At 43.7% G+C, this 27,015-nt stretch overlaps 2 protein-coding genes across 3 annotated transcripts; both read left to right on the top strand.

Moving 5' to 3' along the window:
- Window positions 1-288: 288 nt before the first annotated feature.
- LOC123164070 (leucine carboxyl methyltransferase 1 homolog) lies at window positions 289-5,327 on the top strand. 2 transcript variants are annotated; one of them, XM_044581482.1, is made up of 13 exons: window positions 289-552; window positions 1,110-1,198; window positions 1,309-1,445; window positions 1,732-1,779; window positions 1,953-2,034; window positions 2,779-2,881; window positions 3,247-3,367; window positions 3,452-3,499; window positions 4,248-4,331; window positions 4,403-4,467; window positions 4,620-4,671; window positions 4,772-4,810; window positions 4,972-5,327. In XM_044581482.1, the coding sequence occupies exons 1-13, from the start codon at window positions 452-454 to the stop codon at window positions 5,002-5,004; spliced, it is 1,002 nt and encodes a 333-aa protein (XP_044437417.1). In that variant the 5' UTR covers window positions 289-451; the 3' UTR covers window positions 5,005-5,327. The 2 variants fall into 2 exon arrangements, with proteins under 2 accessions (XP_044437417.1, XP_044437416.1); XM_044581481.1 differs by having other exon boundaries at window positions 4,620-4,810.
- Window positions 5,328-5,736: 409 nt separating this feature from the next.
- On the top strand, window positions 5,737-9,746 carry LOC123164072 (proteasome subunit beta type-6). Its single transcript, XM_044581483.1, has 8 exons — window positions 5,737-6,026; window positions 7,317-7,393; window positions 7,795-7,850; window positions 8,012-8,084; window positions 8,167-8,278; window positions 8,533-8,606; window positions 8,957-9,031; window positions 9,413-9,746. Exons 1-8 carry the CDS (start codon window positions 5,885-5,887, stop codon window positions 9,542-9,544), a joined length of 741 nt encoding a protein of 246 aa, XP_044437418.1. The 5' UTR covers window positions 5,737-5,884; the 3' UTR covers window positions 9,545-9,746.
- Window positions 9,747-27,015: the final 17,269 nt, after the last annotated feature.

The raw sequence follows: 27,015 nt of genomic DNA, 5'->3' as shown, positions 1-27,015 counted from the left end.
TCAAAATCTAAGGAAGACCGGTGAAAAACCGAAAAGCCAAAAATCTATCTAAAAAGCCGAAAATGCATGCCGAAAAAAATAAAACCCAGAGAAAGCGTCCTGAATGCGACATGCGGCGGCGGTTGAGAGAGCGCCACCCATCCCCCAAGTGACCCTTGGGGAGGCTGGGAACAGGCGCTCTCTAGTTAGTTCGTTTTTTTGTAGCCGTGGTTGTCTGGTCCAGAGGCCTGTGTGGTTATTTGGGCTGCACACGGGCAAAACCTTCGGCCCAACTCCACATCCGTCAGGAGGCTAGGTCGGGGGCCCATCTCCACCAGTCCCCGTGTTTCCTCTTCCTCCGGCCCCTGTCGCCTCTCGTGCAAGCACCGCACCGGCTCTCATCCCGTCGCCCCGTCGCCGACGCGTCCTGCCGCCGGCGCCCGACCGATTCGCCGATCCGCGCGCCGCCCGAATGGAGCCGGCGGAGGCGGAGGCGGGAGGCGGCATCGCCGCCGCGAGGAGCAGCCCGGCCGCCGTGCAGGCCACCAACGACGACGCCGCGGCGAGCAAGCTGTAACGCCCCCCCCCCCCCCCCCCCCCCCCCCCCCCCCCCCTTCCTTCCTTCCCCACCCCGCCGCGTCGCTCCGCCTCATTTTCCACTGCTTTCCAGCACGCGTGTGCGTTCTCCGTTGCTGTAGTAGCGGCTGTGATTTGTAGGAACGAGCTCGACTAGCTCGTCGGATGCTCAGCTCGTGTGCTTGCGCGCTTTCCGTCGCGGCAGATCGAGGCCACGGGAGCGTTTCAGCCAGGGTTTGCTTCGTGCGCCATGCTGTTTCGTCTAGCTGGCCAGTCCTAGTTCCATATGAAATCTGCTCTTAGCTTATCTGTTCTCCCATTCCCCTTTTGGCCGGCCCCTTTCTGCAAGGGATTATACAGTGAGACAGAAATGTGACTGTATAACTAAACTCTATTTGTGCTATGGATCGTTCTTAATCGAGTCAATTGACGGCCTGAATTGCGGTTAGCAGATAATAGACACTTCGTAGTTAAGTTAAGTGCTTGAGGTGCAGAGCAGACTTGGGGCTGACTTATATATGTTACCCATGTGACATGATCATCTTGATTTGCAGGTCCTGTGTTACCAAAGGGTACATGAAGGATGATTACGTGCACCATTTTGTTAGGCGGACAACAAAAAGGGCTCCAATAATCAATCGTGGTGCGTAGTGCCTCTATATATTTCTAATATGGTTCTCTGAATTTAAGTCATGTTAAGGTTCTAATCATGTTAAGGTTCTAATTTCTTTATCTTCAAATGACTTCGCAAAGGCTACTATGCCCGCTGGTCTGTTCTTAGGAAACTTATGCTCCAGTTCCTCAATGCTGGGAGTGGCAGTGATGATCAGAAGAGGAAACAGATATTATCTCTTGGCGCTGGCTTTGACACGACATTTTTCCAGTTGCAGGTTAGTATCCTAACTCCATGTTTCATGTATTTCACGAGTTGCTGCTTACTACCCATTTCCTGGCCCATTTAATATGCATCACAAAACATTTAAGCTAAACCTAAATCCGCTGTGTCCTTCATCTTCATTGTCATTAACTAGCTGACTGCGTTCCAGTATTCATGTGGATGAACTATTTTCTGTTTTGGTTGGAGGAAGCGATGAAGGTCAAACTACATAAATTGAGATGGTGCTTTTATAGTATTGATTTACCCATTTCTATTTCTGCCTTGTATTTTTATTGTAGGATGAAGGGCTTGCTCCATACCTTTATGTAGAGCTGGATTTTCAGGAGGTATGGATTTGTTTTTTGCTTTATGTATTCAAGTGTATCTTACTACTCCACACAGTATCATTTCTGTGTAAATTTTTTACTATGCTCGTTAATATATTGTATCTTCCTTCTGAACACCAGCTTCTTATCTTTGTACAAGCAAGTAATTTCTGACAACTTCTGATGTTTTGCAGGTAACCAGCAAAAAGGCTGCCATCATCAACCACTATAATGACATGAAAGAAAAATTAGGACCTGATGCTTCTATTTCAATAGGTAGTTCTCTCATTACTCTAATTGTTTTCTACTGCCTGCCTAGCCCTATGTGCATCTAAGAGCATTCAATTTGCCACAATTTCTGTGTCATGTGTTTGGTTCTGGTCATGGTTGTGGCTGGCTACTCATATGGTTCATGTGTCACCGACACAATCATTTACCAACCTTTTCCATACGTGTGGCTTCAATTTTGTTTGTCACATTCTACACACTGCTTGGGCTTACCTGTGGCACATTAATCTTGAACCAAACATGTTCTAAACTTGTCCACTCATGCCACCACAATTCCTTTTTTTGCATATCTTGTGCACATGTTATCTTGGTTGATGTATCTTTTCCAGAAATATAATATTGTTAACAACAAGCAAGAATGATTTTTGTTTTGTTTTGTAGTCACTACCAAATTTGACAGCTTTAATTTTTTGGTTTATTTATCCAGGTTTCTTTCAAATTAGGCACTCCCATTGGTTATAACATGACGTGTGTTGGCTTATAGTGAGTTAGATTTATGGTAGGAAGCATGGCCTGTTGGTTATTGTAGGAGAAAGTTTATGTTATACTTCCATCTTTCATTCTGTCTGGAAGAAAATTTCCCTTTGTTAGAACTTGAGCAGAAAATGTATCAGTCTTAGTTCTAACAATTGTAAGTTGAACTGTTGAAGTGATCATTCCTTGTCACTGAATTTGGTATTTCTCCATTCTCCATGTGCCTGCACAATAATTGACAGTAGCCAAATATTTCAGAAAAAGGTGAAGTGACAAGTACAAATTACAAGCTATTTTCTGCTGATATTCGTGATATACCGAAGCTAGACGCAGTTATTCGCATGGCTGAAATGGACCCAAGGTATGTTATATGCATCCTATGTTCTCTTCATTTTTTTAGTCCCTTTATGCTGTACAAAGTGGCCACGTTCTGTTAGCTTAATCAAATTTTCTACCCTACATGATGCTCACATGTTATAACTAAATTTTACGTCATGTTTATGTTAACGCACAATCGTAATGTCACATCAACTGAAAAATAGGATTTTCTATCGTCGTTATTGAACATATCTTGGTTCACTTTTGGATTAGTTTGGATGAGAATCTATTTTATCTGCTAATGATAATTTGATTGGCTTGAAGTTATGCTGCAGAGTTATTTCCATTGTTGACTTGAATCACAAGCCAGCTTTTCAAGCTTTTGATAAATCTTTCTGTTGTCATCAGCTTGCCGACCTTTATAATTGCAGAGTGTGTTCTAATTTACTTAGATCCAACTTCAACCGATGCAATTGTTAGTTGGGCATCCGAAAAGTTCTCCAGTGCAATTTTTTTCTTATATGAGCAGGTTGAACAATTCTCTCATTGATGTATTCTTTTGCACCCTTATATTTGTTAGCTTTTGGCACTGTTGACTCCTACGTTGATGCAGATCCATCCAGATGATGCATTTGGGGAGCAAATGATTAGGAATCTTGAGGTACCTTTTTACCTGTGTTTCGCACTTTCACTGTGGTGCATGAACCATTTGTCTTGAGGAATGGTTGAAAATTTTGGTATATTGTTTTATGTAGGAAATATATGCTTGAATACCATTTCTATTTCTATGATAAAGTTCAGCTAATTTGACGACAACAAAGAAATAGCTTGAGTTCAGTTATGTGTTTCCGGTGATCAAGAGACCTCCTTTTTGTTAATAAGAGGAACATGTATCTTATAATAAAAAATATCATATCGGTTAATTAATATCTTGACACTCAACGAGGTCTGCAACTGAGTGTGGAAGTTGTCAGGTAGATTATTTAGGGATCTCACTTGAACAAATGTAAGTTGCGGCCTTTGCTGTGATTCATTCACCACAACCTATGTAATGGCTATTAAATCGTTTTAAAACTATGGAAAGATTGGTGGTAGCTGTATGGCAATTAAAGGAGAGAGCATATGGTGTTATTGTATCCATAACTGAAGAGTGAGAAGGCAAACTAAAATTGCAACATGATGGGAACTGTTCGGTTTAAAGTCAATTCCCATGTTGAGTGTGCGATCAAATATATGAATCTATTTGTTTTAGTATCTCAATTGACCGAGTACATCTTACTCGTATGAATGAAAATAGATGGTGCTCTTGCATCTTAATCAAATGTATACCTTCCATCACTGAGGTATCTGCCACTTCATCTGTAGCACTGATTCATAACTTAACACTTCCTGTTGTGCTACTAATGCAGAGTAGAGGGTGCCCTCTCCTTGGCATAAATGCTACACCAACCTTAGGTCACAAGGAAAAACTTTTTCTCGATCATGGATGGAAGGTATACATTTGATTAACACTGAAACTACAATATAGAAATTCTTTTCTGGAATCTTAGGTTTGATTTTTCAGAGAGCTGTTGCAAGGGATATGCTGAAAATATACAATGATTTCATCGACAGTGGAGAAAGGCGTAGGTAATGTTTCTGATAGTCTCTGAAAAATAAATTTTATCACTCCATAGTGTTTACAATATGATACTGACAAAAGGGGTTAAGTTCCGGTTTATGTGACTTTGCATGTATTTGGTTTTGTTGCCGCCGTAACTCACGGAACTGAATGGTTGCAGGATTGAGCGGCTAGAATTGTTTGATGAGTTTGAGGAGTGGCATATGATGCAGGTAATTTACCATCAGTCGAGGAATCCTGTTTCCCATACAAATATCGTTGCTAATGTATGTGCTTTTCTGATCTCTGGTGCATTACATTATCTGTTTCCAGGAACACTATTGTGTTGCATATGGGATAAATGATGCTGAGGTTAGCTTTTCACTCTTTCAGCAATCAACTGTTCTACCTAAAGTAGAAAATGCCCACAGGCATATTTGTGGATGTTGGAATATATATGTTCTATACGATCCGCTGTTGCAAGGCTCGAAACACATTCGAGAGGACTAACAGGCTCCGTCTTCAACTTTCAGGGGATATTCGATGATTTCGGGTTCAAGGAGTAGCACTCCTCCGCTTTAGCAGCAGGCAGGCATCAGAACCATGGGTACCCAAGACGGTTATTCGAACCGGCGAAGCCCCACAGAAACTTGTAGTACTTGGACCGCGATATCTTTTTCAGTTTACAAGGAATCATGGCTGTAACATAACATTGTACATATTATGTCCGCAAGCGCGTGAACTTTTTTTCGTCCTTTGTTGTGATGAAGCCCGTGATCGAACTTAGTGGCACGCCTTGCTTGATAATCTGTTTAATGGCTGTTGTCAGTAGCTGGATGCTGTTGTTAGTCTGATTATTATGTAATACGATGACATATGATGTGTGGCATGTGCTTGGTTCTCCTTGCCTGGATGATCAGAATCTAGTGGAGGAGATATATAGTTTGGTTCTACGGACTGCGAATCAAGGACATGCTACGAGCATTTTGCTCCTTTTCCTTTTCCGAACCTGAAAAAATTGGATTCCGTTCCTTGACATGCGCAGCGGTATCGCGGTCGCGAAACAAGTTTGGTTGGAAGAGAGAAAATTTGAACCACTTGCTGTAAATCGGTGTCAATTTGGGTGGATACACACGAAAATGCCGAAGGAGAGGAAGGCGATCCTGTCTGTAGTCGGAGGAGAGGCTTGGTTGTAGCCGAGCTGGAACTCCTACGACCCGCTGAGCCGCACCGCGACCCGCCCCGACCCGGACGGACGCTCCGGCCCGACTCCGACCCAGCCAGACACCTCGGCCCCGAACCCCCGACGCGTCTCGCTTCCTCTTCCTTCCTTCCTTTCTTTCTTGAGCCCAAAGAAGACAGCAGTCACAGCACGCACAAACAACGCCGCTCCAAATCTCGCTCGCTCGCTCGCCGCGGAAGCCGCTCTCGCCGGTCTCCGCCGCCATGGACGCCGCCTCCTCGCTCATGGGCGGCCCCTCCTCCGCCGACGCGCCCACCGACGGCGAGCACCGCATGGGCACCACCATCGTCGGGGTCTGCTACGCCGGCGGCGTCGTCCTCGCCGCCGACTCCAGGACCAGCACCGGTACGCCCCCTCCCCCCTCCGACCTCTTGATTCGCTTTGGTTCCCCCCTGGATGGATTAGCGGTTAGGTTTGTGTCGGAGATGGCGCGTCGCAGGCCTGATTCAGCTCGTAGATCGCGGGGGGAAACCGAGGGATGCAGCTGCTGCTGTCGCCATGTTTTATGTGACGCCTCTCCTGATTCAGTATTTTTTCACCTGGTATAATCTAGCTGCGGGATCAGGGGAAATCGTCCGTGTTTGCAGTTGACAGGAGTAATCTAATTATTAATTATTAGGGGGAAGATGCGCCCTTTAGCTTTAGCTTTGGGAGTACCACCATGTGTGGTTCAGCAAATCAGAGCTCCAACTACTGTTATGTTACATATATGCGAAACTCCAAATTTCATGGACAAACCTTGTTTTCTTGCCATAGAATTAGTAGATGCAAACGAGTCTGGGGTTTACCAGAATTAGAGAGTCAAGGACAAACACAAGCCCTTCATTGCTAGCTTTGTAGATTCTTTTCAATAATTTGCTGTACTCTTCCCCCCCCCCCCCCCCCCCCCTCCACTCTCCCCCCATGGGCTAGTCTACATGTAATTTACTCTGTGTACTGTCCTCCTTTTATTTAATTGAAATGACGCAGTGAGAGACTCTCTCACTGTTTACCTTAAAAAAAAAGAATACTAGTAGTTATCATTGGAGCAGTGAGAATTAGACGCAAACAAATCGACTGCTTAGCATGTTCTTACCGAGCTACTAGACAACATGCCTGACGATGTTTTGTGTGACGCCTCTCCTAATTCAGTACTTTTTCCCTGGTATAATCTAGTTGCGAGATCAGGGGAAATCGTGATTAATGTAATGTTGGAGGAAAGATGTGCCTCTTGGGTTTAGGAGTTCGACCCCATGTCTGGTTCAGCAAATGAGACCTCCAACTCCAAGTGCTGTTGCGTATATGGGGAATACCAAGTTCCATGGACAAGCCTGGCTTTGCTTCCATAGAATTGGATGCAAACTAACCAGGGGTTTGCTAGGATAGTTGTTACTGGGGCCGTGAGAGCTAGAGTATGTGCGTGCCTCCTTTTGTTTGAGGGGTTCTGTGCCGTGTTTTCTTTCTCCATTTGGAACCTTGTATCACTGTGAATTGCTGAGCATGTTCTTGTTGAGCTACTGGACAGCATGCCTCCCTTACTGGTGCAAAGTCTAAATGCTTATGCTTGAATTGAATGAAAGCTAGCATTGATCTGTTTTGCTCTCTGGATTTATTTCCTTAACGTAATATGTGTTGTTCCCTGGTCTTAATCCGCAGGAATGTATGTGGCAAACCGTGCTTCGGACAAGATTAGTCAGCTCACTGATAATGTCTATGTCTGCCGTTCTGGATCTGTAAGTGTTCCTATTTATGTTCAAGATTGGTCACATTCCCATGTTGTTATCACGTGTTATTGTGACATTAAGTTGTTTGAGCAACCGATGTAAACTCATAAGTTAATCTTACATTCATTTCTTAATTATTCTCTAATTCAATGAGTAGGGTATGTTTAATTGCTGGTGTTGACAATAAACAAAACAAACAAAAGCTATCAAGACAAGATTTTGTATTTAGCTTTTCCGTGCCATTTTGTAGTTGCCTTATCATTGCTATTCTTCTTGGAGAGTTGACCTCTTCAGTTATAACACTGTCATAAGTTTTCATCGGCTGCTTTAATTTTTTATAGTCACATATCCCATTTTTCTGTTCATAAGATCTATGTCTCACATGTAGCATGCCTCTCATTATCTTGCAGGCTGCTGATACACAAGTTATTTCAGATTATGTGCGCTATTTTCTCCACCAACACACGTAAGTACTCTGTGCAAAACACAGTTTTTTGCTTCTAAATCAGAGTAGGATGGCACTGTATAAATTAAATAGAACTTAAATTTCAATTGTCAATATGATTGCAGTCAGTTGAGTGTTTGATTTGCAAGTTAGCTGATGTTAAATCTGTCCTCCTTGTACAGAATTCAGCTTGGGCAACCAGCTACCGTGAAAGTCGCATCCAACTTGGTTAGGTTGCTGGCCTATCAGAACAAGGTATGTCTTTTGTAGCCATCACAAGAATGCTCACCTTCTTGATACACAGCATGTCCTTTCTGATATTTGTTATCATTGCCAGAGCATGTTACAAGCTGGAATGATAGTTGGTGGATGGGATAAGTATGAGGGAGGCCAAATTTACTCAGTCCCTCTTGGTGGAACGATTCTGAGGCAACCATTCGCAATTGGAGGTAAGGTCCCCCAACAGAACTGTAGAAGTGCATCATTCCTTGCCTATAAATTGACATCCTTGAGTAGAGTACTCTTTTGCAACAAACCTTGTGCACTCTGTTAATCACACTTATCCTGGTTGACTGCAACCTGGCTCTGCTGAGTGCTGAGAAACACTGAGCACACAATTGTGCTAATCCAGCTTTAGTGTAAGGCTGTACGCTATACCAGGTGCTGGTTCTTATACTTCTATGTTATCCCTGACCTTTTTCAGGATCTGGTTCCAGCTATCTGTATGGATTGATGGATCATGAATGGAAAGAGGGGATGACCCAGGAAGAAGCTGAGGTATGTCATTTAGTTTCTTCTGAAGAACTAGAGAGTATTCGGTGATCTTTTCTGCTAAAAAACGGATTATGGGACATAGCTTGTTTAATGCGTAGGCACAGTCCAGTCTAAAGCTATGTTCATTTCTCATTCTGTGTCTATCATCCTTATTTTATTGTAGTTGGGATTTGAAATGGTGCTCTTATATTTCCTTAAAGTGGAATAAAGCTTTCTGATGTCTCTTCTGTCAGTTTGGTGCATACTTAGCATTGAAAAAGTACTTTGTAATATTGATTGTATATTAGTCGTGAATCGTTGGGCGGAAACATCCAGCGTCTCCTAACATGTTCTTCTCATCCTTGTCTTAACAGAAGTTTGTGGTGAAGGTGGTTTCCCTTGCTATTGCACGTGATGGTGCTAGTGGAGGGGTTGTTCGCACCGTTACTGTAAGTGCTCTTTTCATACAAATTCCATGCTTGGTTTCTTTTGGTTCATAAATACATAGAAACTTGAACTTGCTGATTTGAATGGACTTTATTTCTACAACATAAAGATGATACAACCTGGCATGGTGTCTCTTGTGATTGCTTTAGAAACCAAACCAGTCATCATAACTCAAAAGGAAAACCAATATTTGACTTGGTCTCGTGTGATGTGTTTCTTAAAAAGAGACCGGTAAAAATCTTGAAACCAAATATCTGCTGACACTATAATTTGGAATAGGCTGACACCAAAACTGTGCCTAGATGTTTCTTATGTCCCGTCTTTTTTTGTTGAAAAATCTTGTCTGTTTTGCTTGGCCATACTGATTTGAGAGTATTGGTCAGATAAATGAGGAGGGCGTGAAGAGGAGCTTCCATCCTGGCGACAAGCTGCCACTGTGGCATGAGGAGATGGAGCCCCAGAACTCGCTCCTCGACATTCTCGCGGCCGGGAGCTCTGATGCCATGGTCCAGTGAATCTGTTCTGGATTTGAGCTTAATGTTGTTAAGAGATTGTGCCGAATTGTTCCACATCAGCTTATTTTCCACCTTGTTATTACGAATGAATAGTACATGTTCCTTGTTTGATGGATCCGTGTCCTCCTGTGCAACACAACTCTCTCGGAGTAGTGCGTCGATTGCTAAATTTTTTAGAAAAGAAAACACCCGTGGAACCTGATGCAACGTGCAAGGATCAATGCTGAGATGTGAAGTCTGATTCAAACAGAATGATTGAAATGCCGCTGGTTTGATCGCGACAATAGAGATGGCAGTTATTTTGATGGAACACAACTTATTCAGCGACCTTCATATGCTGCCATCATCCGAGCAATATTTTTAGTAGGAGGCTGCTCGCGGTTGCATCCTTCAGGCGTGGAGATTTCAGTTCTTGGACTGGTCTACGCTTCCAGCCAAATCCGTGAATAATCTGTCAACCCCCACCGCATTTATCCTACTCCGCATAGGGATCCTGATGAAAGTCAACGTGCAAAAATTGGCTCACGTACTCACTCTGTCCGTTGAAGAGTGTACATTTGACTTTAAAATTTGTTCATAAAAAAGTGTAGTTCTATCTTTTCAATGCACTTTAAAGTAGAAAAAATGTTTCTCTCTCATCACACGGTAATCAAGACCAATAATATTCTACACATGGTATTCTTAATTTCTACATGCACTTATTAGCTCATTGAGGGTTGGGCAATTAAAGAGGAGAGAGATGATGGCTTGCACCTTTCCAATGCATTTTTTATTCACTCCATAATTTGTTCTAAAATTTCTATATGTACACTTTTCACCGGACAGAGTATGTGTAAGGGTGTGCCTGCAGAAAACGATGGAATGCAGTTTAACGGCAGGGACCCAATTTCAATCTAGATTTTTGGTTCAAGGGTGTTTTGTGAAATTGTTTTCCGGGATCCAGGGCACATGCCATACTGTAAAAGCGTCTAAAAACGTTTTACGAGGAGCTATACATCGATTTTGCAATACTCGATTATAAGGGATCTGCTAGATGCTCTAAAACACCCACACTACTCCACCACGTGCACCCAAGCTCTCTCGAGTCCCACGGTTTTCCCTACCCTAGCTGTCGCCACGAGCCAGGCGACTAGAGAGGAGATCCTCTTCCACCGATCTCCACCGGTGAGGACGCTGGCCCTCTCTTCCTCCGGCTGCTGCTTCGGTGGCAGGAGGGAGGGGGGACCCCGTTTCTTCGCTCTACAATTAGGGTTTGGATTTGTAGGTCGTGGTGCACCATCAGGGGGGTGGGAGCGGCGCTCGGACGAATAATCTGCCTCAACTCCACTCCCACATCGGCGGTGCCCTTCATGGTGGCGTCTCGGAGTTGATGGCATCGTGTGTTTACCGATCCTTTAGATCAGCGACGTTAGGGGTCATGGATGGTGTCGACAAGGCGGTGGCGGCGACTCCATCAAGTGTGTCTCTTCTTTTGCTCTGTCCCTATTGCTAAGGCGTTGTCTCCGACGTCATGGTGGAGCTGAAGGAAATATGCCCTAGAGGCAATAATAAAGTTATTATTTATTTCCTTATATCATGATAAATGTTTATTATTCATGCTAGAATTGTATTAACCGGAAACATGATACATGTGTGAATACATACACAAACAGAGTGTCACTAGTATGCCTCTACTTGACTAACTCATTAATCAAAGATGGTTATGTTTCCTAACCATGGACAAAGAGTTGTTATTTGATTAACGGGATCACATCATTAGGAGAATGATGTGATTGACTTGACCCATTCCGTTAGCTTAGCACTCGATCGTTTAGTATGTTGCTACTGCTTTCTTCATGACTTATACATGTTCCTCTGACTATGAGATTATGCAACTCCCATTTACCGGAGGAACACTTTGTGTGCTACCAAACGTCACAACGTAACTGGGTGATTATAAAGGTGCTCTACAGGTGCTTCCAAAGGTACTTGTTGGGTTGGCGTATTTCGAGATTAAGATTTGTCACTCCGATTGTCGGAGAGGTATCTCTGGGCCCACTCAGTAATGCACATCACTATAAGCCTTGCAAGCATTGTAACTAATGAGTTAGTTGCGGGATGATGTATTACGAAACGAGTAAAGAGACTTGCCGGTAACGAGATTGAACTAGGTATTGAGATACCGACGATCGAATCTCGGGCAAGTAACACACCGATGACAAAGGGAACAACGTATGTTGTTATGCGGTTTGACCGATAAAGATCTTCGTAGAATATGTGGGAGCCAATATGAGCATCCAGGTTCCGCTATTGGTTATTGACTGGAGACGTGTCTCGGTCATGTCTACATTGTTCTCGAACCCGTAGGGTCCGCACGCTTAAAGTTCGATGACGGTTATATTATGAGTTTATGTGTTTTGATGTACCGAAGGTAGTTCGGAGTCCCGGATGAGATCGGGGACATGACGAGGAGTCTCGAAATGGTCGAGACGTAAAGATCGATATATTGGACGACTATATTCGGACATCGGAAAGGTTACGAGTGGTTCGGGTATTTTTCGGAGTACCGGTGAGTTACGGGAATACGGGGGAAGAAGTATATGGGCCTTATTGGGCTTTAGGGGAGAAGGAGAGGCAGGCCGCGCCCCCCCATTGACTAGTCCGAATTGGACTAGGGGGAGGGGCGGCGCCCCCTCCTTCCTTCTCTTCCCTCTTCCCTTTCCTTGACTCCTACTCCTACTACTTGGAAGGGGGGGAATCCTACTCCCGGTGGGAGTAGGACTCCTCCTAGGGCGCGCCATAGAGAGGGCCGGCCCTCCCCCTCCTCCACTCCTTTATATACGGGGAGGGGGGCACCCCTTGGAGACACAACAATTGATCTCTTGATCTCTTAGCCGTGTGCGGTGCCCCCCTCCATCATAATCCACCTCGATTATATCGTAGCGGTGCTTAGGCGAAGCCCTGCGTCGGTAGAACATCATCATCGTCACCACGCCGTCGTGCTGACGGAACTCTCCCTCAAAGCTCGGCTGGATCGGAGTTCGAGGGACGTCATCGAGTTGAACGTGTGCAGAACTCGGAGGTGCCGTGCGTTCGGTACTTGATCGGTCGGATCGTGAAGACGTACGACTACATCAACCGCGTTGTGCTAACGCTTCCGCTTTCAGTCTACGAGGGTACGTGGACACACTCTCCCCTCTCGTTGCTATGCATCACCATGATCTTGCGTGTGCGTAGGAATTTTTTTGAAATTACTACGTTCCCCAACAGTGGCATCCGAGCCTGGTTTTATGCGTTGATGTTATATGCACGAGTAGAACACAAGTGAGTTGTGGGCGATATAATTCATACTGCTTACCAGCATGTCACACTTTGGTTCGGCGGTATTGTTGGATGAAGCGGCCCGGACCGACATTACGCGTACGCTTACGCGAGACTGGTTCTACCGACGTGCTTTGCACACAGGTGGCTGGCGGGTGTCAGTTTCTCCAACTTTAGTTGAACCGAGAGTGGCTACGCCCGGTCCTTGAGAAGGTTAAAACAGCACTAACTTGACGAACTATCGTTGTGGTTTTGATGCGTAGGTAAGAACGGTTCTTGCTCAGCCCGTAGCAGCCACGTAAAACTTGCAACAACAAAGTAGAGGACGTCTAACTTGTTTTTGCAGGGCATGTTGTGATGTGATATGGTCAAGACGTGATGAGATATAAGTTGTTGTATGAGATGATCATGTTTTGTTGAAGTTATCGGCAACTGGCAAAAGTTTTATGGTTGTCTCTTTATTGCATAAGATGCAAGCGCCAAATAATTGCTTTACTTTATCGCTATGCGATAGCAATAGTTGCAAGAGCAATAGTTGGCGAGACGACCATGTGACGACACATTGATATAGATCAAGATGATGGAGATCATGGTGTCATGCCGGTGACGATGGAGATCATGACGATGCTTTGGAGATGGAGATCAAAGGCACAAGATGATGATGGCCATATCATGTCACATATTATGATTGCATGTGATGTTTATCTTTTATACATCTTATTTTGCTTAGTTCGGCGGTAGCTTTATAAGATGATCTCTCACTAAATTTCAAGGTATAAGTGTTCTCCCTGAGTATGCACCGTTGCGAAAGTTCTTCGTGCTGAGACACCACGTGATGATCGGGTGTGATAGGCTCTACGTTCAAATACAACGGGTGCAAAACAGTTGCACACGCGGAATACTCAGGTTAAACTTGACGAGCCTAGCATATAACAGATATGGCCTCGGAACACTGAGACCGAAAGGTCGAGCGTGAATCATATAGTAGATATGATCAACATAGTGATGTTCACCATTGAAACTACTCCATCTCACGTGATGATCGGACATGGTTTAGTTGATATGGATCACGTGATCACTTAGAGGATTAGAGGGATGTCTATCTAAGTGGGAGTTCTTAAGTAATATGATTAATTGAACTTTAATTTATCATGAACTTAGTCCTGGTAGTATTAGCATATCTATGTTGTAGATCAATAGCTCGCGATGTTGCTCCCCGTTTAATTTTTATATGTTCCTAGAGAAAACTAAGTTGAAAGATATTAGTAGCAATGATGCGGATTGGATCCGTGATCTGAGGTTTATCCTCATTGCTGCACAGAAGAATTATGTCCTTGATGCACCGCTAGGTGACAGACCTATTGAAGGAGCAGATGCAGACGTTATGAACGTTTGGCTAGCTCAATATGATGACTACTTGATAGTTTAGTGCACCATGCTTAACGGCTTAGAATCGGGACTTCAAAGATGTTTTGAACATCATGGACCATATGAGATGTTCCAGGAGTTGAAGTTAATATTTCAAGCAAATACCCGAGTTGAGAGATATGAAGTCTCCAACAAGTCATATAGCTAAAAGATGGAGGAGAATAGCTCAAGCAGTGAGCATGTGCTCAGATTGTCTGGGTACTACAATCGCTTGAATCAAGTGGGAGTTAATCTTCCAGATAAGATAGTGATTGACAAAATTCTCTAGTCACCATCACCAAGTTAGTAGAACTTCGTGATGAACTATAGTATGCAAGGGATAACGTAAACGATTCCCGAGCTTTTCATGATGATGAAATCAGAAATCAAGAAAGAGCATCAAGTGTTGATGATTAACAAGACCACTAGTTTCAAGAAAAGGGCAAAGGGAAAGAAAGGGAACTTCATGTAGAACGGCAAGCAAGTTGCTGCTCAAGTGAAGAAGCCCGAGTCTGGACCTAAGCCTGAGACTAAGTGCTTCTACTGCAAAGGGACTGGTCACTGGAAGCGGAACTGCCCCAAGTATTTGGCGGATAAGAAGGATGGCAAAGTGAACAAAGTATATTTGATATACATGTTATTGATGTGTACTTTACTAGTGTTTATAGCAACCCCTCAGTATTTGATACTGGTTCAGTTGCTAAGAGTAGTAACTCGAAACGGGAGTTGCAAAATGAACAGAGACTAGTTAAGGATGAAGTGACGATGTGTGTTGGAAGTAGTTCCAAGATTGATATGATCATCATCGCACACTCCCTATACTTTCGGGATTAGTGTTGAACCTAAATAAGTGTTATTTGGTGTTTGCGTTGAGCATGAATATGATTGGATCATGTTTATTGCAAAACGGTTATTCATGTAAGTTGGAGAATAATTGTTGTTCTGTTTACATGAATAAAACCTTCTATGGTCATACACCCAATGAAAATGGTTTGTTGGATCTCGATCGTGGTGATACACATTTTCATAATATTGAAGCCAAAAGATGCAAAGTTAATAATGATAGTGCAACTTATTTGTGGCACTGCCGTTTAGGTCATATTGGTGTAAAGCGCATGAAGAAACTCCATGCTGATGGACTTTTGGAATCACTTGATTATGAATCACTTGATGCTTGCGAACCATGCCTCATGGGCAAGATGACTAAGACTCCGTTCTCCGGAACAATGGAACGAGCAACTGACTTATTGGAAATAATACATACTGATGTATGCGGTCCGATGAGTGTTAAGGCTCACGGCAAGTATCGTTATTTTCTGACCTTCACAGATGATTTGAGCAGATATGGGTATATCTACTTGATGAAACACAAGTCTGAAACATTTGAAAAGTTCAAAGAATTTCAGAGTGAAGTGGAGAATCATCGTAACAAGAAAATAAAAGTTTCTACGATATGATCGCAGAGGTAAAATATTTGAGTTACGAGTTTGGCCTTCAGTTAAAACAATGTGAAATAGTTTCACTACTCACGCCACCTGGAACACCACAGTGTAATGGTGTGTCCGAACGTCATAACCGTACTTTATTAGATATGGTGCGATCTATGATGTCTCTTACCGATCTACCACTATCGTTTTGGGGTTATGCATTAGAGACAGCTGCATTCACGTTAAATAGGGCACCATCTAAATCCGTTGAGACGACACCGTATGAACTATGGTTTGGCAAGAAACCTAAGCTGTCGTTTCTTAAAGTTTGAGGTTGCAATGCTTATGTGAAAAAGTTTCAACCTGATAAGCTCAAACCCAAATCGGAGAAGTGCGTCTTCATAGGATACCCAAAAGAAAATGTTGGGTACACCTTCTATCACAGATCCGAAGGCAAGATATTCGTTGCTGAGAATGGATCCTTTCTAGAGAAGGAGTTTCTCTCGAAAGAAGTGAGTGGGAGGAAAGTAGAACTTGATGAGGTAACTGTACCTGCTCCCTTATTGGAAAGTAGTTCATCACAGAAACCGGTTCCTGTGACACCTACACCAATTAGTGAGGAAGCTAATGATGATGATCATGAAACTTCAGATCAAGTTACTACCGAACCTCGTAGGTCAACCAGAGTAAGATCCGCACCAGAGTGGTACGGTAATCCTGTTCTGGAGGTCATGTTACTTGACCATGACGAACCTACGAACTATGAAGAAGCGATGGTGAGCCCAGATTCCGCAAAATGGCTTGAGGCCATGAAATCTGAGATGAGATCCATGTATGAGAACAAAGTATGGACTTTGATTGACTTGCCCAATGATCGGCGAGCCATTGATATTAAATGGATCTTCAAGAGGAAGACGGACGCTGATAGTAGTGTTACTATCTACAAAGCTAGAATTGTCGCAAAAGGTTTTCGACAAGTTTAAGGTGTTGACTACGATGAGAGTTTCTCACTCGTATCTATGCTTAAGTCTGTCCGAATCATGTTAGCAATTGCCGCATTTTATGAAATCTGGCAAATGGATAAACAAAACTGCATTCCTTAATGGATTTATTAAAGAAAAGTTGTATATGATGCAACCAGAAGGTTTTGTGAATCCTAAAGGTGCTAACAAAATATGCAAGCTCCAGCGATCCATCTATGGACTGGTGCAAGCATCTCGGAGTTGGAATATACGCTTTGATAAGTTGATCAAAGGATATAGTTTTATACAGACTTGCGGTGAAGCCTGTATTTACAAGAAAGTGAGTGGGAGCACTACAACATTTTTGATAAGTATATGTGAATGACATATTGTTGATCGGAAATAATGTAGAATTATTCTGCAAAGCATAAAGGAGTGTTTGAAAGGAGTTTTTCAAAGAAAGACCTCGGTGAAGCTGCTTACATATTGAGCATCAAGATCTATAGAGATAGATCAAGACGCTTGATAAGTTTTTCAATGAGTACATACCTTGACAAGATTTTGAAGTAGTTCAAAATAGAACAGTCAAAGAAAGAGTTCTTGCCTGTGTTACAAGGTGTGAAATTGAGTCAGACTCAAAGCCCGACCACGGCAGAAGATAGAAAGAGAATGAAAGTCATTCCCTATGCCTTGGCCATAGGTTCTATAAAGTATGCCATGCTGTGTACCAGATCTATTGTATACCCTACACTGATTTTGGCAAGGGAGTACAATAGTGATCTAGGAGTAGATCACTGGACAGCGGTCAAAATTATCCTTAGTGGAATAAGGATATGTTTCTCGATTATGGAGGTGACAAAAAGGTTCGTCGTAAAGGGTTACGTCGATGCAAATTTTGACACTGATCCAGATGACTCTAAGTCTCAATCTGGATACATATTGAAAGTGGGAGCAATTAGCTAGAGTAGCTCCGTGCAGAGCATTGTTGACATAGAAATTTGCAAAATACATACGGATCTGAATGTGGCAGACCCGTTGACTAAACTTCTCTCACAAGCAAAACATGATCACACCTTAGTACTCTTTGGGTGTTAATCACATAGCGATGTGAACTAGATTATTGACTCTAGTAAACCCTTTGGGTGTTGGTCACATGACGATGTGAACTATGGGTGTTAATCACATGGTGATGTGAACTATTGGTATTAAATCACATGGTGATGTGAACTAGATTATTGACTCTAGTGCAAGTGGGAGACTGAAGGAAATATGCCCTAGAGGCAATAATAAAGTTATTATTTATTTCCTTATATCATGATAAATGTTTATTATTCATGCTAGAATTGTATTAACCGGAAACATGATACATGTGTGAATACATAGACAAACAGAGTGTCACTAGTATGCCTCTACTTGACTAGCTCGTTAATCAAAGATGGTTATGTTTCCTAACCATGGACAAAGAGTTGTTATTTGATTAACGGGATCACATCATTAGGAGAATGATGTGATTGACTTGACCCATTCCGTTAGCTTAGCACTCGATCGTTTAGTATGTTGCTACTGCTTTCTTCATGACTTATACATGTTCCTATGACTATGAGATTATGCAACTCCCGTTTACCGGAGGAACACTTTGTGTGCTACCAAACGTCACAACGTAACTGGGTGATTATAAAGGTGCTCTACAGGTGCTTCCAAAGGTACTTGTTGGGTTGGCGTATTTCGAGATTAGGATTTGTCACTCCGATTGTCGGAGAGGTATCTCTGGGCCCACTCAGTAATGCACATCACTATAAGCCTTGCAAGCATTGTAACTAATGAGTTAGTTGCGGGATGATGTATTACGGAACGAGTAAAGAGACTTGCCGGTAACGAGATTGAACTAGGTATTGAGATACCGACGATCGAATCTCGGGCAAGTAACATACCGATGACAAAGGGAACAACGTATGTTGTTATGCGGTTTGACCGATAAAGATCTTCGTAGAATATGTGGGAGCCAATATGAGCATCCAGGTTCCGCTATTGGTTATTGACCGGAGACGTGTCTCGGTCATGTCTACATTGTTCTCGAACCCGTAGGGTCCGCACGCTTAAAGTTCGATGACGGTTATATTATGAGTTTATGTGTTTTGATGTACCGAAGGTAGTTCGGAGTCCCGGATGAGATCGGGGACATGACGAGGAGTCTCGAAATGGTCGAGACGTAAAGATCGATATATTGGACGACTATATTCGGACATCGGAAAGGTTCCGAGTGGTTCGGGTATTTTTCGGAGTACCGGGGAGTTACGGGAATACGGGGGAAGAAGTATATGGGCCTTATTGGGCTTTAGGGGAGAGGGAGAGGCAGGCCGCGCGCCCCCCATTGACTAGTCCGAATTGGACTAGGGGGAGGGGCGGCGCCCCCTCCTTCCTTCTCTTCCCTCTTCCCTTTCCTTGACTCCTACTCCTACTACTTGGAAGGGGGGGGGGGAATCCTACTCCCGGTGGGAGTAGGACTCCTCCTAGGGCGCGCCATAGAGAGGGCCGGCCCTCCCCCTCCTCCACTCCTTTATATACGGGGAGGGGGGCACCCCTTGGAGACACAACAATTGATCTCTTGATCTCTTAGCCGTGTGCGGTGCCCCCCTCCACCATAATCCACCTCGATTATATCGTAGCGGTGCTTAGGCGAAGCCCTGCGTCGGTAGAACATCATCATCGTCACCACGCCGTCGTGCTGACGGAACTCTCCCTCAAAGCTCGGCTGGATCGGAGTTCGAGGGACGTCATCGAGTTGAACGTGTGGAGAACTCGGAGGTGCCGTGCGTTCGGTACTTGATCGGTCGGATCGTGAAGACGTACGACTACATCAACCGCGTTGTGCTAACGCTTCCGCTTTCAGTCTACGAGGGTACGTGGACACACTCTCCCCTCTCGTCGCTATGCATCACCATGATCTTGCGTGTGCGTAGGAATTTTTTTGAAATTACTACGTTCCCCAACAGGGGCAGGGAGGTTTTGTCGTCCAGAAGTATGCGCAGACAGTTGTCTACACAAGTGATAGCTGGAAGATGGTGCATCTTGTGTTGGGTTTATGGTTGAAGGTTGACAGTTCTGGTTTTCCTCCTCCGACGTCGTAGTTGTGCGGGGGTGTCAGTTCCGTAGTTCGATGGCGTGTCTGGGGACACGTTGCCACGGCCGAATTCTTTCAATGACAATGGTTTTGCTTTAGGCGAACTACTTTGGAGGCCCGTAAAGCTGCCGATGAGCGATGAAGCCGTGTCGAGCTCAGGTGAAGAGGTGATCTGCCTCTTTTTTCTTAGTGGTGAGGGACAAGCACTGATTTTTTTGCATAGGATTATCCTATCCTTTTCAATCCTGTAATATCGATGTTTATATTTTTGTAATATCGATGTTTAAGTTTCTTGTAAGTGAATCTTTATTTTACGGAAACACTAACGTCCACACGTGTGGGCGTTTGCATCTCGCCCATACGCGTGGATCCGCGTGCGTTCGTGCACTAGTAGAAAAAGGGCCATTTGTCCCGGTTCATAAGGCCCATCTGTCCCGGTTGGGGAACCGGGACTAAAGGGTCGTTACTAATGCCCTAGGCCTTTAGTCCCGGTTCTTATACCAACCGGGACAGATGGGCCTCCACGTGGCCGCTCCGGCGAGCCCAGGCAGGAGGGCCTTTGGTCCCGGTTGGTAGCACCAACCGGGACCAATAAGCTTCCACGCGTCAACATTTCAGGGGCTGGTTTTTTTTTGAAAGGAGGTGGTTTAGGGGTTTTGGGGGTTAATTTAGGTTGTTATAGGTAGCTAATAGAGAGATGTGTCCTCTCTTATCTCCGTGCTACTGTTACTGCTATGCCTAAACATGACTTAGATTAAAGTGATGCAACATGTGGTGCATGTCGAAAGTAATACTAATCCTAACTTGATCAAGTTTGGATTGTACTACTTTCGACATGCACCACATGCATGTTGCCTTCACTTCAATCCAATCCATGTTCATTTCACCCACAGATATATGATAACTCTTCATGCTCGCATCATGCATCATCATAATAACAAGTCCTACTAATCATCATCATACAACTTCTACTCGTTATTAATAACAAGTCATATGATCATCATCCTGATAGTCATCGAACCAACCCTACTTGATTGTTCTTAGCACATGATCATCAGTATTATGCAGGACCTAAATACCCTATTTAAGGTAAAATAGCATAAAACAATATAGACCCTGACTCTCCATTATGGAGAATGAAGATCATCCTGTCTCCAATTCTTGCGCGGCGCTTCCTTTTGCTTCCAAGAACCTCCTTACGACTATCCATACATTTTTTCCATTCTCTGATTAGCATGTCTCCACTTCTTTTAGAAATCCGGTATGGACAGTTGAGATTCGTAGGATGACCTGGATATATGTTCAAAACACGAAGGCTGCCATTCTGATACATCAAATGAGGCACACAATCCTCTGGGATTCTCTGTTGAAAAACATGGTAATAACTTCATAGTTAGCAATGATGTACTAGTTTCAGAAGTATGCAAAAGATGCACGGATGTCATAATAGTAAAAAAAATCTTATCAGGGTATCTCCATGGTAGTTACCGTAGTTCAACACGTGCACTAGTGGCACGTATTGACCATAATGTTGAGGAGTTTGATTGTAAATATTGTAATTCTCAATATCAGTACAAAATCCGACCAGATGATTTTTCTCCTGATAAGTTAATTCGGAGCCATCGGTGTAGTGGGTTTTGTCTACCATGTTCTGCACATTGTTTGAACAATCAAAATAAGCTGTCAATGGAAATAAGATGTCAACTATTTTGAAATAAACAATATAAATTAGTTAATAATTAACTATGTTTGAGAAACTCACATAGCAGTAGAACTGGAGGCGTATCAACAAGGACCCAAATGTCCATATTGTCTTGGTCGATGTCAGGATCACCAAGATCCATGGTGACAAGCATACCCTCATCAAAACCATACATCTTGCAAAGTGCTTCCCATTTTTTGCAACCAAAATGGGTTACGCTCTCAGAATTGTGGAGCTTTACTTCAAAATCCACACCATGATGGGTCCTTAGGTGAATTTTCTTTGTTTCGAAACTTTCATGGTCTTCAAAACCCATCCTCTCCAAGACATAGCGTCTAGCATGGCATGGGATAAGCTAGTCGAATTGTAAAAGATGAAAAGTACACGTTGAAATATTTGAAGTCGTGCTTAATTACGAAAAAATAACACTTGTCGTCGTTGCGTACCGTTTCAACATCAAAGGTCTCCTCCAGCTTAATGCTGAAGCGCCGATCCTCGTCCAGGTGAGGCCTGTCGCACTGACCTCGGTCGTTGTGGCACCAGTCGCACTCCCCCGGGAGACTTTCATCGTCCGAGTACGACATTTCCTATGTTCATAATTCAAATATTAAACATCTACAATTAAATATATGTACTAAAAAACCTAAGTTAGATCATTATTATTCATCACGGGTTGACTATCGGTCTGTCGAGTCTTTTGTTGAAAACTCTCAGCTCACGTGGTGTATACATTCGACCGTTGGTGATGGTCGCTCCTCCTTTCATCCCCGAGTGCATTACACCAAAATGTCTAGCACACGGGAATGAAGGAGAAGCGACCCCCACGACAACAGTCGGGATTCTTCGTCCTCTCATATATATATGGTGGAACTCTCCCTCACTGATTCCTCCTTGACATTTGCGACCGTCGGTGATGGTAGCTCCTTCTTTCGTTCCCGAGTGCATTACACCAAATTGTCTAGCACACGGGAACGAAGGAGAAGCTACCCCCACGACAACAGTCGGGATTCTTCGTCCTCTCATATATGGTGGAGACTCGACAGGCTTAAAGTCAACCCGAAATATCATTTAATTATCTTTCTAAAAGAGGATTTGGCTGGTCTCACCTCGAGGTCGGAGGGGGTCGGTGACGGGGACGACGGCGGGGATGATGGAGGGGCCCGGGGCTCCTAGATTTCTGCGAAAACAAAAACCCTATAAGCTATCAACTAATCATATGCATACGCCTTGCATAGTGCTCTCTAATTTTAGCATTCAAATTAGGAGTAGTTTCCAATTTGAGCATTCAATAAGCAAAATCAAATCGCAAAATAAAGTAGTATTCAAATTAGGATGCATTCAATTATAAGCAAAACTACATCATCTCCATGCGTCCGTACATCGTCGAATATTATCACTAATACACCTCGAATACTATCATACATATAGCCTCGCCAGTACAGCTAGAACCGTAGCGCCCGACGGGTATCGGCGCGGGCGGTGGACACCCAAAGAGAAGGAACCATCACAGGATCGCTCCAGTGAGATCCCTGAAGAACCTGCCAGGTATTGCCGAACCTGCCCTCCAATGCAGCCATGTAGCGACGGACGTGCTCGTCCTCCTCGCTGACACGGTGACGTACCACCTCCGCGGTGTCCGGAAGCCTCGGCACCATCACTGGCCCACGCGACCGCTACCAAACAAGGATCGGGTCAACGACGGGCTGGCTCCTCACCAACCTACGCCCCCGGAAGGTAGCACCTCCCAAAACCAGCCCGGCGGAGCCCAGTCCCGGACATGGCCCCTCTGATCAAGCCGGCCTCCTCCGCCGAGTCGACGACGAGGATGCGGGATAGGCATCGTCGACGTCGATGCGGGAATAATTGCTTTAACTAAAAAAATAAACTAGTTCTATTAATTTCCTTGCTAAAAATAAACTACTTCTATAGTAAAATAAACTAGTTTTGTTAAATCAACTAGTTCAACTACTAAGCACTTACTATAAATAGAATAAAGTAGTACTTACTAATTAAAAATAAACTAGTTTAACTAGTTCTATTATTTTTCTAACTAATTATATTAAACACTTTCTCTTCTTATTCTATGAACAAAATTACAACAGGAAAAATCATAAAAATTCTATGAACAAAATAAAAATTCTATGAACAAAATTACAACAGAAAAAAATCATAAAAATTCTATAAAAAAATTGACATATTCTTTGCATATATATGAACACACAAACATTTGCATATTCATCAATAATATCACCAAAAAAATCTATGAACAGAAAAAATTCTAACTTTTGCATATTATTCATTTATGAACAAATTACAATAACTCAATTAACTGCACATCTAAACAACGCATCTGAATTAACTACACATCTAAATTAGGAAATTCATATGTGGAGCTCACTGCGCAACGGGGCGGCGAACGACGAGGAGGTAGGGCATGGGGGCAACGGTGAGGGGCGCGGTGACGGCGACGGTGAGGGGCGCGGCGACGGCGACGTGAGGGGCGCGGCGACGGGCGATGAGGAGGCAGGGGGCGGCGACGGCGACGGTGAGGGGCGCGGTGACGTGCGGTGAGGAGGCAGGGGCGCGGGGCGGCGACTGCGTCTGGGCGGCGCGGGACGGCGTCGGAGGCAGGGGCGACGGCGGCGACGGCAAGGCGCAGAGGGGCAGCCTGGCGGCAGCGTCGAGCGGGGAAGACGAACTGAATGAAAAATTTCATAAGTGCTAGTTATATAGACGAAGCATTGGTTCCGGTTCGTGACAGCAACCGGTACCAATGCCACACTTTAGTCCCGGTTGGTGCCACCAACCGGACCAAAGGCCTCTTTTCAGCAGCCCAAAGGGCGGGAAGCGGCGGCCTTTGGTCCCGGTTGGTGGCACCAACCGGGACTAAAGGGTGGCATTCGTACCGGTTAGTGCCACGAACCGGTACCAATGCACCCCTTTAGTCCTGGTTAGTGCCACCAACCGGGACCAAAGGCCTTGTGCTGCTGCGCCCGCGTCGAAAGTTTAGTCCCACCTTGCTAGTTGAGAGGGGCGCGCAGTGGTTTATAAACCCCACTGCCGCACCCCTCTCGAGCTCCTCTCCGTTGCAGGCTTACTGGCCTAATTGACACTGCTATGCCTCATGGGCCTACTGGGCCTTCTGCTGGCCTGAATCCTGGCCCATGGTTGGTTTCTAGTCGTATTCAGGCAGTGGTGGCCCAGTAGGTAGCATATTTTTTATTTTTTCCCTCTTTTTTTGTTTTCTGTTTTGCTTTATTTATTTTGTTTTGTTTCTACTTACAACAAAAAACTTATTTATTTTATTTTGTTTCTAATTACTTATTTATTTCACTTTATGATAATTCTTTTTGCTTTATGTTATTAAAGTTTATTTTATTTTTTTATTTGGTTTCTACTTATATATTTTATTAAAGTTTATCTGTTTTAAATATCTGTTTTAATCAAAACCAAATTTTGTTAATTTTTTTTGCTATTAAATTCTTTTTTGCTATTAATGTTTTGAACAAAAAATACTTTGTTAATGTAAGTTGCATAAATTTTATTTAATTTTAGTTTCAAAAATACTAGAGGTTTATATAAGTTTTTTAGTTGATCATAACAAATATTATAGTTTTATGCATTTTATTATTTTTCATGCATTTACTACTTTTTTGAGCTATAAGACCCGAAAATTGAAAAGCATTTCAAATGAACTCCGAAAAGGTTGAAAATTGGCATGGTATCATCATTTCACCCACATAGTATGTGCAAGAAAGTTGAGAAGGTTAGGGCAAAAACTGGATGCACTTCGTGTACAAAACGGACAGTCTGTTTCGAAGTATCAAGATTTCATACGGAAACTCGTCTGTTACAACAGGCATTTCAAATGAACTACGAAAAGGTTGAAAGTTGGCATGGTATCATCATAATAGTTGTGGAGAGAAAATCTTCACTTTTTTCGCTTGTGTGCTTTGCTTATTGCGCCGTAACCATGGATAATCTTCATCGTTTATCAGGATGAATGGGTCAGCCTTGACTTTGAAGGGAGGAATTTCATGAAACTTTTCATAATCTTCAGACATGTCTGTCTTGCCCTCCACTCCCACGATGTCCCTTTTTCCTGAAAGAACTATGTGGCGCTTTGGCTCATCATATGATGTATTCGCTTCCTTATCTTTTGTTTTTCTTGGTTTGGTAGACATGTCCTTCACATAGATAACCTATGCCACATCATTGGCTAGGACGAACGGTTCGTCAGTGTACCCAAGATTGTTCAGATCCACTGTTGTCATTCCGTACTGTGGGTCTATCTGTACCCCGCCTCCTGACAGATTGACCCATTTGCACTTAAACAAAGGGACCTTAAAATCATGTCCGTAGTCAAGTTCCCATATGTCCATTATGTAACCATAATGTGTGTCCTTTCCCCTCTCGGTTGCTGCATCAAAGAGGACACCGCTGTTTTGGTTGGTGCTCTTTTGATCTTGGGCGATCGTGTAAAATGTATTCCCATTTATCTCGTATCCTTTGTAAGTCAATACAGTCCAAGATGGTCCCCTGGACAACGAGTACAACTCATCACAAACAGTGTTGTCACCTCTGAGACGTGTTTCCAACCAACTGCTGAAAGTCCTGATGTGTTCACATGTAATCTAGTCGTCACACTGCTCCGGGTGTTTGGAGCGCAGACTGTTCTTGTGTTCATCGACATACGGGGTCACCAAGGTAGAGTTCTGTAGAACTGTGTAGTGTGCTTGAGACCAAGAATGCCCGTCCCTGCATATTATTGAGTCCGCTCCTAGCGTGCCTTTTCCAGTCAGTCTCCCGTCATATCGCGATTTAGGGAGACCTATCTTCTTAAGGCCAGGAATGAAGTCAACACAAAACCCAATGACTTCCTCTGTTTGATGGCCCATGGGGATGCTTCCTTCTGGCCTAGCACGGTTATGGACATATTTCTTTAGGACTCCCATGAACCTCTTAAAGGGGAACATATTATGTAGAAATACGGGGCCCAGAATGACAATCTCGTCGACTAGATGAACTAGGACGTGCGTCATGATATTGAAGAAGGATGGTGGGAACACCAGCTCAAAACTGACAAGACATTGCGCCACATCACTCCTTAGCCTTTGTATGATTTCTGGATCGATCACCTTCTGAGAGATTGCATTGAGGAATGCACATAGCTTCACAATGGCTAATCGTACGTTTTCCGGTAGAAGCCCCCTCAATGCAACCGGAAGCAGTTGCGTCATAATCACGTGGCGGTCATGAGACTTTAGGTTCTGGAACTTTTTCTCTGGAATATTTATTATTCCCTTTATATTCGACGAGAAGCTAGTCGGGACCTTCATACTGAGCAGGCATTCAAAAAAGATTTCCTTCTCTTCTTTGGTAAGAGCGTAGCTGGCAGGACCTTCATACTGCTTTGGAGGCATGCCGTCTTTTTCGTGCAAATGTTGCAGGTCTTCCCGTGCCTCAGGTGTATCTTTTGTCTTCCCATACACGCCCAAGAAGCCTAACAGGTTCACGCAAAGGTTCTTCGTCACGTGCATCACGTCGATTGA

This window comes from Triticum aestivum, chromosome 7D (assembly GCF_018294505.1).
Source record: "Triticum aestivum cultivar Chinese Spring chromosome 7D, IWGSC CS RefSeq v2.1, whole genome shotgun sequence".
Taxonomy (NCBI): domain Eukaryota; kingdom Viridiplantae; phylum Streptophyta; class Magnoliopsida; order Poales; family Poaceae; genus Triticum; species Triticum aestivum.
Note: the sequence above shows the minus strand (reverse complement) of the source record. Positions and strands in the feature narration are given on the sequence as shown.

Coding starts and splice junctions, on each gene's coding strand:
- LOC123164072 (XM_044581483.1), top strand. CDS start 5,885: ATGGACGCCGCCTCCTCGCTCATGGGCGGCCCCTCCTCCGCCGACGCG. Junction 6,027..7,316: donor CGACTCCAGGACCAGCACCG/GTACGCCCCCTC, acceptor CTTAATCCGCAG/GAATGTATGTGGCAAACCGT. Junction 8,279..8,532: donor GCAACCATTCGCAATTGGAG/GTAAGGTCCCCC, acceptor GACCTTTTTCAG/GATCTGGTTCCAGCTATCTG.
- LOC123164070 (XM_044581481.1), top strand. CDS start 452: ATGGAGCCGGCGGAGGCGGAGGCGGGAGGCGGCATCGCCGCCGCGAGG. Junction 2,035..2,778: donor TGATGCTTCTATTTCAATAG/GTAGTTCTCTCA, acceptor CAAATATTTCAG/AAAAAGGTGAAGTGACAAGT. Junction 3,368..3,451: donor TTTTTTTCTTATATGAGCAG/GTTGAACAATTC, acceptor ACGTTGATGCAG/ATCCATCCAGATGATGCATT.